The sequence below is a fragment of the Erinaceus europaeus genome, chromosome 12, assembly GCF_950295315.1.
Source record: "Erinaceus europaeus chromosome 12, mEriEur2.1, whole genome shotgun sequence".
NCBI lineage: Eukaryota > Metazoa > Chordata > Mammalia > Eulipotyphla > Erinaceidae > Erinaceus > Erinaceus europaeus.
Window position 1 is genome coordinate 901,673 of NC_080173.1, and position 13,984 is coordinate 915,656.

General features: G+C 37.3%; 1 protein-coding gene across 1 annotated transcript in view; it reads left to right on the plus strand.

Moving 5' to 3' along the window:
• Window positions 1–13,984, plus strand: part of LOC132541787 (uncharacterized) — a 148,406-nt gene that overhangs the window by 133,736 nt on the left and 686 nt on the right. The window contains exons 37-41 of the mRNA XM_060202484.1: window positions 3,061–3,165; window positions 5,494–5,547; window positions 7,048–7,152; window positions 8,383–8,436; window positions 13,592–13,696. Of these exons, the coding sequence (XP_060058467.1) occupies window positions 3,061–3,165; window positions 5,494–5,547; window positions 7,048–7,152; window positions 8,383–8,436; window positions 13,592–13,696 (423 nt within the window). The remainder of the gene's footprint in view (window positions 1–3,060; window positions 3,166–5,493; window positions 5,548–7,047; window positions 7,153–8,382; window positions 8,437–13,591; window positions 13,697–13,984) is intronic.

The window sequence follows — 13,984 nt, forward strand, 5'->3', positions numbered from 1 at the left end:
CTTTGCAAGTTGTCTTCCAAGTTATGTGAAGCGCATTGTATTGATAGTATAGCATTGTATTGATAGTATGGTATTGTATTGATAGTATAGCATTGTATTGATAGTATAGTATTGTATTGATAGTATAGCATTGTATTGATAGTATAGCATTGTATTGATAGTATAGCATTGTATTGATAGTATAGCATTGTATTGATAGTATAGCATTGTATTGATAGTATAGCATTGTATAGTATTGTATTGGCAGTATAGCATTGTATTGACAGTATAGCATTGTATTGATAGTATAGTATTGTATTGATAGTATGGCATTGTATTGATAGTATAGCATTGTATTGACAGTATAGCATTGTATTGATAGTATAGCATTGTATTGATAGTATAGCATTGTATTGATAGTATGGCATTGTATTGATAGTATGGTATTGTATTGATAGTATGGCATTGTATTGATAGTATGGCATTGTATTGATAGTATGGTATTGTATTGATAGTATGGTATTGTATTGATAGTATAGCATTGTATTGATAGTATAGCATTGTATTGATAGTATAGCATTGTATTGATAGTATAGCATTGTATTGATAGTATAGTATTGTATTGATAGTATAGCATTGTATTTATAGTATGGCATTGTATTGATAGTATAGCATTGTATTGATAGTATAGTATTGTATTGATAGTATAGCATTGTATTTATAGTATGGCATTGTATTGATAGTATAGCATTGTATTGATAGTATAGTATTGTATTGATACTATAGCATTGTATTGATAGTATAGCATTGTATTGATAGTATAGCATTGTATTGATAGTATAGCATTGTATTGATAGTATAGCATTGTATTGATAGTATAGCATTGTATAGTATTGTATTGATAGTATAGCATTGTATTGACAGTATAGCATTGTATTTTTAGTATAGCATTGTATTTTTAGTATAGCATTGTATTTTTAGTATAGTATTATATTGATAGTATAGTATTGTATTGATAGTATAGTATTGTATTTTTAGTATAGTATTGTATTGATAGTATGGCATTGTATTGATAGTATAGTATTGTATTGATAGTATAGCATTGTATTGATAGTATGGTATTGTATTGATAGTATAGTATTGTATTGATAGTATAGCATTGTATTGATAGTATGGTATTGTATTGATAGTATAGTATTGTATTGATAGTATAGCATTGTATTGATAGTATGGTATTGTATTGATACTATAGCATTGTATTGATAGTATGGTATGGTATTGATAGTATGGTATTGTATTGATACTATGGCATTGTATTGATAGTATGGTATGGTATTGATAGTATGGTATTGTATTGATACTATGGCATCGTATTGATAGTATGGCATCGTATTGATAGTATGGCATCGTATTGATAGTATGGCATCGTATTGATAGTATGGCATCGTATTGATAGTATGGCATCGTATTGATAGTATGGCATCGTATTGATAGTATGGCATCGTATTGATAGTATGGCATCGTATTGATAGTATGGCATCGTATTGATAGTATGGCATTGTATTGATAGTATAGCATTGTATTGATAGTATAGCATTGTATTGATAGTATAGCATTGTATTGATAGTAAAGCATTGTATTGATAGTATAGCATTGTATTGATAGTATAGCATTGTATTGATAGTATAGCATTGTATTGATAGTATAGTATTGTATTGATAGTATAGCATTGTATTGATAGTATAGCATTGTATTGATAGTATAGCATTGTATTGATAGTATAGCATTGTATTGATAGTACAGTATTGTATTGATAGTATAGCATTGTATTGATAGTATAGCATTGTATTGATAGTACAGCATTGTATTGATAGTACAGTATTGTATTGATAGTATAGCATTGTATTGATAGTATAGCATTGTATTGATAGTATAGCATTGTATTGATAGTATGGTATTGTATTGATAGTATAGTATTGTATTGATAGTATAGCATTGTATTGATAGTATGGTATTGTATTGATAGTATAGTATTGTATTGATAGTATAGCATTGTATTGATAGTATGGTATTGTATTGATACTATAGCATTGTATTGATAGTATGGTATGGTATTGATAGTATGGCATCGTATTGATACTATGGCATTGTATTGATAGTATGGTATGGTATTGATAGTATGGCATTGTATTGATACTATGGCATCGTATTGATAGTATGGCATCGTATTGATAGTATGGCATCGTATTGATAGTATGGCATCGTATTGATAGTATGGCATCGTATTGATAGTATGGCATCGTATTGATAGTATGGCATCGTATTGATAGTATGGTATCGTATTGATAGTATGGCATCGTATTGATAGTATGGCATCGTATTGATAGTATGGCATCGTATTGATAGTATGGCATCGTATTGATAGTATGGCATCGTATTGATAGTATGGCATCGTATTGATAGTATGGCATCGTATTGATAGTATAGCATCGTATTGATAGTATAGCATTGTATTGATAGTAAAGCATTGTATTGATAGTATAGCATTGTATTGATAGTATAGCATTGTATTGATAGTATAGCATTGTATTGATAGTATAGCATTGTATTGATAGTATAGCATTGTATTGATAGTATAGCATTGTATTGATAGTACAGTATTGTATTGATAGTATAGCATTGTATTGATAGTATAGCATTGTATTGATAGTACAGCATTGTATTGATAGTACAGTATTGTATTGATAGTATAGCATTGTATTGATAGTATAGCATTGTATTGATAGTATAGCATTGTATTGATAGTATAGCATTGTATTGGTAGTATGGTATTGTATTGGTAGTATGGCATTGTATTGGTAGTATGGTAGCAAGTTTACTTTGACTCTGTGATCACACTGTATTTCCACATCCCATTTTACCCTTGCTCTTTACCCTAAATTAAGAATGTTGCTATGTAAGTCATTACAAGTAAACTTAAAATGCATAGTATATAGATTAATGGCATGGTTTGCTTTTAAATTATTGAGTTACTCATTTCTAAAATTTTCACCTACAAACACTCTGTCTTTTTTTTTTAAGGAGAAAAGATTCATGTCAGTGACCTGAAAAATGTTCTTAAAGACATGGGGATAGAAGTCAATCATAAGGAATATCTAGAAGTACTGAAGTCACTACCAGTTGATGGTGAGCTGTTACTGTGACCTCCAGAGAGTCCACATCTGTGCTTCTACTTGTGAAATTTATATCTCAGGTCACACCTGCTCTGATGTTACGTGTACCACAGCACCAGAGCTGTTTCTGGTGCCGGGAGATTCACTGGCACCAACACTTTATTCTGGACCACACCCATGGTAGACTGTGCTGGTCTCTCTCTCTCTCTGTGTCTCTCTCTGTCTCTCTGTCTCTGTCTCTCTCTCTCTGCCTCGGCCTATCTCCCTGTCCCTATCTGAATGAAAATGCATCTCAGAATAGTGAAAGCATACATATGTGAGGCCCTCACATATAGAAACTACTAGAACTCTTTAAATTTTGCATACTGCTATACCAATTTATGAATTATTAAAAATAATTGGCGACTGGCACCAGGGGTTGCAAAGTGAAGAAGAGCAAAGAAGAGAAGCTAAGTTGCGGGTGACAGAACAACAGCATCTCTGCTGGAGATCGTGACTGACACAAAGATAAGCCTGTGTCTGTCTCCCTGCCCGTCACCCGGCATCAGATCTGCCCAGCTTCAGTAAAGTCAAGACTGAAGTTACCATCTGTCCCTTTTTCTAGAAGGGATGAGGATTTTGTGGAGTGGGACGATTCTCTGAAGCATCAAAATGATGAAGCAAACAATCAGAGGAAGCAGTGTGACTTCATGTTGACTTTTTCGCGGCATTCCTCCTTCCATGGATTGGATATTTCCTTTATTTTTGTCTGGCCACCTCAGCTGCAGCAATATTTAGGAGTCATTTTAAGATCTGATCTATCTCTTTTTTTCTTTTTTAATTTATTTATAAAATGAAAAAAATATCAACAAGACCACAGGATAAGAAGGGTACGATTTCACACAGTTCCCACCACCAGAGTTCCATGATCTCTTATTAAGCACACCTCATGTCAGGTTTTCCTTCCACTTCGCTGCTTGGTTTGGTGCTCAGTGCTCATTCTGGTGAATGTTCTCTAAGTCTTTCTCCTGCTTCTCAAACTATTTGTCAAGTATGCAAAAGTTTCCAATATGTAGGAAAATTTTCCAAATCTCCCTATGACTGCAGTTATCTGAATTTATTAAAGATGTTTTCTGTTAAGAGCCTTTCTGCAGTTAAGAATTCTTTCTCAGGGAGTCGGGCGGTAGTGCAGTGGGTTAAGCACACATGGCGCAAAGCACAAGGACCAGTGTAAGGATCCTGGTTCGAGCCCCCGGCTCTCCACCTGCAGGGGAGTCGCTTCACAGGCGGTGAAGCAGGTCTGAAGGTGTCTATCTTTCTCTCCCCCACTCTGTCTTTCCCCTCCTCTCTCCATTTCTCTCTGACCTATACAACTACAATGACATCAATAACAACAATAATAACTACAACAATAAAACAACAAGGGCAACAAAAGGGAAAATAAATAAATATTTTAAAAAAAGAATTCTTTCTCAAGCCAGAGCTCACCTACAGGAAGTGGTTCAAGATGCATGACACAGGAATAATGATCATCTGTTTTTTAAAGCACTTTTGAAGGAGAGAAAGAAAATGAGAACATTTCTGCTGTAACTCACTAAACTTGTCAAATTTTAGGAGCAAGATGTAAAAACTAATAGAATGCCCTGGAGTGGGTGGGGAGGAGGGATCAGGTCCTGGAACAGGATGGCAGAAGACCTAGTGGGGGTTGTATTATTACATGGAAAACTGGGAAATGTTATGCATGTACAAACTACTGTATTTACTGTTGACTGTAAAACATTAGTCCCCCAATAGAGAAAAAAGTAGAAAAAAGAAAAAAAATAGAGTAAATAGAATGGAAATACAAAATGAATAAGGGATGAAAGGATTTTTTTTTTTTAAGAGTAAGTGAATTTCTAGTCTGCAGCATATGAATGAAGAGCTGCCTTGGACATGAGAGGATGAGTAGATACAGGAATAACAAGAGCTAGCATGTGTTAAGTTCTCGCTATACACACAGCAGCTTCCCTCGGTGCACAGTAACACCCCGTCTTACAGGGAAGGGACTTTTCCTAAGGCCACAGTGCTGCTCAGCTGCAGAACAGACGTGTTAATCTGGGCTCTGGACATGCATAGCACTCTCTCGCTTAACACTGATTTGTTCACTTAGTCATATACACGAGAGGGAAAGAGGAGAAGAATTTTTTTAGTGATTTAATATGATTTACAAGATTGTAAAATAATAGGGAGTCCAGTTCCACAGAGTTCTAAACAGCATGATTTGAATGTGAACAGAGTTCTAAAGTCAGTCACACAAAAGAAAGTCTGATTTCTTTTCTATTTGTTAGTCATTCTCTGTCCTAAGCTGAGCCTTTTCTTACAGATGATGAGAAAATTTTCCAGAATAGGCTGCTAACAGCTCTGCGGTCTTTCAAAGGTAGGTAAAATATCGTGAGAAAAAATATCAGATTGCTATTCTTAGTCTTTCCACCTACATTTTCCCTGGTTATGAGATCCTGGCTCCTCTGCCACTCCTTCTGTATCTTGATCTTAGAGGCTGGTTTGTGGGGGGGGGGGGGTTTCTGTAGGTGTTATAGGCTTGATCCCAAAGCTAGAATCAAAGGAGTTAAGTATCACCATAGTTATCTTTCTGTGTACTTGAGTAGGTCCAACTAAGAGTTTTAGCTTTCAGAAAGCTGAAAATAGCCACCATGTATTCAGCCATGAATCACTTGTTTTATTTTTCTAATACAAAAATATTTTATGATACATGCTAATTAAATAGGTATCTAAATTAAATTTAAAAGTTTGTCATAGTCCAACCATTCAATCATTGCCACCTGACATTTAAAATACTATATAATTAAAATATCAAAAATCCCAAGTAGTCAAGATTGCTCTGAAATTCCATTGGAAGACTCAGTTGTGATAAGTTCAACACAGTCACTTTTTCTTCCAATGATGAAATAAGTTGTCACTCTTATAGTTAAATAATTAATAATAATTAGTTGGTTTTGCATGACAGTCATAATATACAGCAACATCTTTAATACTGGGATTAAATTAAGACGCTCACAAAGTTGTAGGTGTAGGGGAATGTGTCCGTCTGATGGATAAGAAGATGTTGCCAGATGAGAGTCACTCTCCTGTTGTGTCTGTTGCCTGTGACGGCAGTGAGAATTGATGCATCGTTATTTCTGTTATTTACTTTACATCTGATTTTACTTGGCACATGATTTTCTTTCCTGTAAATCACAGTTTTATGATGTAATGTCTTACTTTTATAGATACAGAGATAAAATGAGAGAGATAATGAAGGAGAGATGAAGAGTTCCCTTGTAAGCTGGGGATCAGGGGCTTGAACCAGGGTCCTTGAACATTATAACATGTGCACTCTACTGGGTGTGCCACTTTCCAGCCCACAGTGTTATAAAATGATGATTCCATATTCTGAAAGCATGTTTAGTCATTTTGTAATAATCATGGCCATGTAGTCTTCTGTAGAGTAGAAATGAATTGGTCCACTTAGCAGAATCAGCAGGATACAAGTTATGAGCATGTTTGAACATGGTAACTGTTCTCAGGGCATTTCCTGAATGTTGATACTAAGTGACACTCACCACTAGCCAGGCCTGCTGAAAGCTGACTCACTCCTAAACTAAATGCATCTTTCATATTTCCTCTACTGGTTCTTTTCTCACATCTCTCTCTTTCTTTTTTTTTAAACATTTTAAAATTATCTTTATTGGATAGAGACAGCCAGAAATTGAGAGGGAAAAGGGGTGATAGGGAGAGAGACGCCTGCAACACTGCTTCACCACTCGTGAAGCTTACCACTTGCAGGTGGGGGCTGGGGGCATGAACCCGGGTCCTTGTGTACTATAATGTGTGCGCTCAACCAGGTGCGCCACCACCCAGCCCCTCTCTCTTTCTTAAGGAGGAAAGATTGATGGCAATAAACTGAAGACAGTTCTGGGGAAGATGGCAATTAAGCTAAAAAATAAGGAACTTAAAGATCTGGTACAAAAACTTCCTGTTGATGGTGAGTACTGTAAATAATTTTTGTTTTGTCTCTTGATGATTCATTTAGAATCATGGGATCATAGATAAAAATTTCTAAAACTAGAATTATCTGAGACATAAAGACATTTTTTTTCTAGAATTATGGGGATGAGGGTTTGGGGAGCAAGTATCCTATAGTAGAGGAAGATGACAACTTGGTAGAGTGAGATGTGCTGGCACCTGCCTTGCAGAATGTGAAACTGTACCCCTGTGACCACAATAGTTGTAGAAATCAGCATAAGCGAGGCCAGGCAGTGACACACCTTGTTAAGCAAACATACTACTTTGCATAGGAGGAAGCTTCACAAGCGATTAAGCCAGCCTGCAGATGTCTGCCTCTCTCCCTTCCTGTCCCCACCTCTTCATTTCTCTATGTCTGATCAAGTATAATAGAACAAAAAAAAAGGAAAAAATGGCCACTAGGAGCAGTGAATTCATAGTGCTAGCATCAGGCCTCAGGGATAACACTGAAAGCAATAAAAAAAAAAAAACCTAAGTGATATAAAAAGTTATTATTATAGAAGTGAACTGTCTCCTTGTCGTTTTTATTCATTTGAAAGTACCTTCTTGCTCACCTATGAGTTATTCTAGGATATTCACAGCTTTCAGCAGGCTAGAAAATGGTAGGGATAAACATGAAAGGGAGAGAGAAGGCAGAAAATGAATGAATAAATGAGAATAACAGATAATTGAGAGAAAATTTTTGTAGCAGAGCAGTAGAATAGCACTAGTATTTCCTTAAGTGACTAGCAACAACGTGGCACTGTCATTTTAAGACAAAGGCAGAAGTTGAAAGCAAATGAAAGAAAATATTGAAAATGGATGGAAGATGCAAAGACCCTAGTTCAGTGTCTATGCTAAATACAGTTAACAAACTAGCAGGAATCATAGCCTTTCTGTAGCAGGTGTCTGCTACAGTATTTGTAAGACTGTATCTGAGAACCTAAGAATTGGAGATAGTACCTAGGTCATGAACAGATGCTGTACTCAAAGGGTAGTAAGCAAACACTTGTCCTTACTAAGAATCAGCCAAGCACTTACATAAACTTAAGGTGCACATAAGTAATTTAGTAGGTTATATGGACTTTAACTGAGCCTAGGTCATAAACTGAAGGTCTACACAAATAACTTAGTAGATTATGAACTTTCACTGGGATTAGGTCATAAATTTTCCAAGGTTTGTGTAATTGTTTTATGTTTTGTATTTCAGCTGATGGAAATATTCCTTTGAACAAAATCATGAGTCATGTGAAAACTGTTCGAGGCAAGTTAAAATTATTATAAATGTACTGTAAGCCATTTAAGTCCCCCAATGAAATGACTTTTATAAAAGAATTATTTCAAAAATTAAAATACTAAATTTTTAAGACCAAGATTTTTTATATTTATTTATTTATTCCCTTTTTTTGTCCTCATTGTTTTATTGTTGTAGTTATTATTGATGTCATTTTTGGATAGGACAGAGAGAAATGGAGAGAGGAGGGGAAGACAGAGGGGGAGAGAAAGACAGATACCTGCAGACCTGCTTCACCGCCTGTGAAGCGACTCCCTTGCAGGTGGGGAGCTGGGGGCTCAAACCGGGATCCTTATGTCGATCCCTGCACTTTGCGCCATGTGCGCTTAACCCCCTGCACTACTGCCCGACTCCCAAGACCAAGATTTTTAAAGAGAATTATTTGTTTTTGTGTGGAGAGAGCAGATCCCTGCTCTGTTCTAGCATATGATCTTGCTGAGGACTGAACCTGAAAACTGGGGCAGTCTCTGACCTCAGTGCCTGTGTTATCTCCTGGCCCTAAAATTCTCATTTTAATGATGTTTTCTTTTTTACTTTTAATTATCTTTATTTATTAAATAGAGGCATCCAGAAATTTAGAGGGCAAGGGGAGATAGGGAGAGAGACAGACACCTGCAACACTGCTTCACCACTTGCAAAGCTTTCCCCCTGTAGGTGGGGACTGGGGGCTCGAACCCAGGTCCTTGCGCATTGTAACGTGCACTCAACCAGGTGCATCACCATCCAGGCCCTAATGATGTTTTCTATTTTGTATTTTCAGTTAACACATAAATCCACCAGCATAGTGACAATATTCATGTATCTACCAATCAACAATGAAAAACTAGGATATTTCAATGGACTGTAGCCTCTGGCAGCAGACTTGGGCATTTAGGAAGAGAAGGGAGGAGCACTAGGGGAGGCCAGGGTTCTGAGTCCCCATGCTGAAATAAAATGAGTGGAGCGTGGGTGGAGGGTGGAGGGTGCAGTGACACTCATCCTGGAGAAATGAGGAACTGCTCTCATAGCAACAGTTTTAGAAATCAACATTCCCTCAATAAGTTGATACTAAAGATTTAAAAAGTAGTTTAAAAAAATAAAAGCTAGGCAGGGATAGCCAGCATAATGGTTGTACAAAGAGACTCTCATGCCTGAGGTTCCAAAGTTCCAGGTTCAATCCCCTACACTGCCATAAACCAGAGCTAAGCAGTGCTCTGATAAAAAAAAAAAAAAAAAAAAAACAAGGCTGGGTGGTGGTACACCTGGTTGAGCACACATGTTACAGTGTGCATCTAGACCCAGGTTCAAGCCCCAGCCCCACCTGCAGGGGAAGCTTTTCTTTCTTTTCTTTCTCAGTTTTTCTTTTCTTTTTTTTTTTTTTTCCTCCAGGGTTATTGCTAGGGCTTGGTGCCTGCACTACAAATCCACTCCTGGAGGACACTTTTGCCTTTGTTGTTGCTCTTATTGTTATTGTTGCCAAGGTTGTGCTTCTATTGTTATTGTTACCATTGATGTCTTTATTGTTGCATAGGACAGAGACGAGAGAAGGGGAGACTGAAAGGGGGAGAGACAGACACCTACAGACCTGCTTCACTGCTTGTGAAGCGACCCCCCTGCAAGTGGGGAGCTGGGGGCTTGAACCGGGATCCTTGTGCCAGTTCTTGTGCTTCACACCATGTGTGTTTAACCCACTGTGCTACCGCCCAACCCCCAGGGGGAAGCTTTTCAAGTGGTGAAGCAGTGCTGTAGGTGTCTTTCTGGCTCTGTCCCTCTCTATCACCCCCCTACCTCTTGATTTCTTGATTTGGATGTCTCTATCCAACAAATAAATAAAGATAACAAAAAAATTTAATTTAGAAATAAAAGCATGCAAAGGTGGAGAGATGCAGTGGGAACAATGCAATCTGGTTAGGAAGGGTATTTTTGAGTGATATTATGGTAGAAAAGAAAATTCTTTTTTTTAATGTTTTATTTTCTCTTGAAACTTCTTTTGGTTATATTCATATATTTGGTCTTTGGGAAGGGTTTTTTCCCCATTTTTGCTGCCCTTGTTATTGTTGTTGTTATTGCTGTTATTGTATAGGGCAGAGAGAAATCAAGAGGGGGGAAGACAGAGAGGAGAAAGATGAGACACCTGCAGACCTGCCTCACTGCTTGTGAAGTGACCCCTGCAGGTGGGGAGCCACCAGGCCCTCAAAACCTTTTTATTGGTCACAATGTTATGTCTAAGTTCTCTGTAAATAGTATGTCCTTTTTATTTTATTGGGGAGCTAATGGTTTACAGTATAGTCTTACTTAGGTACAGCCCTCATCTCTTCTTGTCTGCTGTCTAGGAAACAACAGAATCCAAATACCCCCCATTCTGTCCCTTTTCCTCCATGGCCCCACTATGCAGCCACTATCCTCCCAGTCCATTCCTGAAAATAGTACATATGTGGTTGTGCAAGTCTGAGTATTGATGATAATATAAGCTTGGGCTGTAAATGTATAAATAAAAGCAAAGAAATCCTTGTCAAGAAGTAGGGGGTAGTGATTCCCTATATAGAGAGAATGTGAACTCGGTTTGAGGATGAGGACAAGAAACAACCTGAGTGCAGTCAATGTTCATTTCTTCACCTACATGGTTACAAGGGTTTTCCCAGTGCTATAAAAGTGCATCTTTCCCTGAAGTCAAGGAAGTAAGTTTTTTTTCTTTTTCTTTAATCTCTTTATTGGGGAATTAATGTTTTACATTCAACAATAAATACAATAGTTTGTACATGCATAACATTCCCCAGTTTTCCACATAACAATACAACTCCCACCAGGTCCTCTGTCATCCTCCTTAGACCTGTATTCTCCCCACCACCCACCATAGAGTCTTTTACTTTGGTGCAGACGCCAACTCCAGTTCAGGTTCTACTTGTTTTCTTTCTTTCTTTTTTTTTTTTATTTCTTTATTGGGGAAATAATGTTTTACATTTAACAGTAATTACAAAAGTTTGTATATGCATAACATTTCTAAGATTTCCATATAACAATACAGCCCCCTCTAGGTCCTCTGTCATCCATCTTGGACCTGTATTCTCCCCCCCACACACACACACACACCCCAGAGTCTTTTACTTTGGTGCAATACGCCAATTCCAATTCAGATTCTACTTGTGTTTTCTCTTCTGATCTTGTTTTTCAACTTCTGCCTGAGAGTGAAATCATCCCATATTCATCCTTCTGTTTCTGACTTATTTCACTTAACATGAATTTTTCAAGGTCCATCCAAGAGCAGCTGAAAACGGTGAAGTCACCATTTTTATAGCTGAGTAGTATTCCATTGTGTATGTATACCACAACTTGCTCAGCCACTCATCTGTTGCTGGACACCTGGGTTGCTTCCAGGTTTTGGCTATTACAAATTGTGCTGCCAAGAACATAGGTGTACACAAATATTTTTGGGTGGGCATGTTGGGTTCCTTAGGATCTATCCCCAGAAAGGGGTTGCAGGATCTTAGGGTAGGACCATTTCTAACCTTCTGAGAATTCTCTAAACTCTTCCACAGAGGTTGGACCAATTTACATTCCCACCAGCAGTGAAGGAGGAAGGTTCCTTTGACCCCACACCCTCTCCAGCATTTGCTCCTGCTACCTTTTCGATGTGTGACATTCTCACGGGAGTGAAGTGGTATCTCATCTTTATTTGCATTTCTCTGATAATCAAAGACTTGGAGCATTTTTTCATGTGTTTCTCAGCCTTTTGGATCTCTTCTGTGGTGAATATTCTGTCCATGATCTCTCTCCATTTTTGGATGGGGTCATTTGTTTTCTTGGTGTTGAGTTTGGCAAGCTCTTTATATATTTTGGTTATTAGCCTCTTGTCTGATGTATGGCATGTAAAGGTCTCCCATTCTGTGAGAGGTCTCTCAGTTTGACTAGTGGTTTCTTTTGCTGTGCAGAAGCTTTCCAGTTTGATGTAGTCCCACAGGTTTATACTTTCCTTAGTCTTCTTTGTAATTGGATTTGTTTCATTGAAGATGTCTTTAGAATTTATGCAGAAAAGAGTTCTGCCAATATATTTCCTCTAAGTTTCTGATGGTTTCTGGTCTAACATTCAAGTCCTTGATCCACTTGGAATTTACTTTTGTATTTGGTGAAATATAGTGGTTCAGTTTAATTCTTCTGCATGTCTCAACCCATTTTTTCCAACACCATTTGGTGAAGAGACTCTGCTTTCCCCATGTAATAGTCTGGGCACCTTTGTCAAAGATCAGATGTCCATAGGTGTGGGGGCTTACTTCTGGGCTCTCAATTCTATTCCACTGGTCCGGGTGTCTATTCATGCTCCAGTACCAAGAAGTTTTGATGACAATGGCCCTATAATACAATTTGAGATGTGGGAATGTGATGCCTCCAGTTCTGTTCTTTCTTCTCAAGATTGTTTTGGCAATTCTAGCTCTTTTCTGGTTCCAGATAAACATTTGTAGCATTTGTTATATTCTCCTAAAAAATGTGGTTGGGATCTTGATGGGGATAGCATTAAATTTGTATGTGGCTCTGGGTAGTATATTCATTTTGATGATGTTAATTCTTCCAACCCATGAACATGGAATATCTTTCCACTTCTTTGTGTCTTTTTCTATTTCCTTGAGTAGTGACTCATAATTTTCAGTAAGGAGTAAGTTTTAACTCTGCTCTTTACTGGAAGGTCTTACTGTGCATTTGTCTTACCTAGCTGTTAGAAGGGCCAGGGGCAATGTGTAAATGAGACATTTTGGCTTCATATTTTTTTAAAATATTTTTCCCTTTTGTTGCCCTTGTTGTTTATCATCGTCATTTTGTTATTATTGTTGTTGTTGTTGCTGCTGTCATCGTTGTTGGATAGGACAGAGAGAAATGGAGAGAGGAGGGGAAGGCAGAGTGGGGGAGAGAAAGACAGACACCTGCAGACCTGCTTCACCACTTGCGAAGCAACCACCCTGCAGGTGGGGAGCCAGCCGGGGTCTTGAACTGGGATATTTACACTTTACTTACATTTTACTTACCAGCCCTTGCACTTTGTGCCACCTGCACTTAACCCACTGTGCCACTGCCCAGTTCCCTTGGCTTCATATTTTTGATTACATAGATAATTCTAAATCTTGTCAATTATACTTACATATCTACTTTTTTGAAGGAAAAAAGTTTGATGCCAAAGATTTGAAAAATACTCTGAAAAACATTGGGATAGAATTCACACCTAAAGAATTCTCAGAACTGGCAAAACATCTGTACTTTGATGGTAAGCATCTCAAAGACATTTAGAGTTTTTGAAGAAATTCAGTCCTGCATGTCCAAGACAACCTCTAGAAACATTAGATCTATTTATAAATGATGCCCAAAAGATGACTAAGACATCTTAACATATCAACAAGGACTATAATTATATAAAGACAAGCAGAAAATCAACTGATCTTGTTTTCCCTTTGCATAATATAACTTGGCTCTTTCTTTTTGAATCCTCTCATTGGATATAAGAGTTTTTTCTTATTTATATTTTTTATTTTTTTGCTGTCAGGGTCTCTGTATG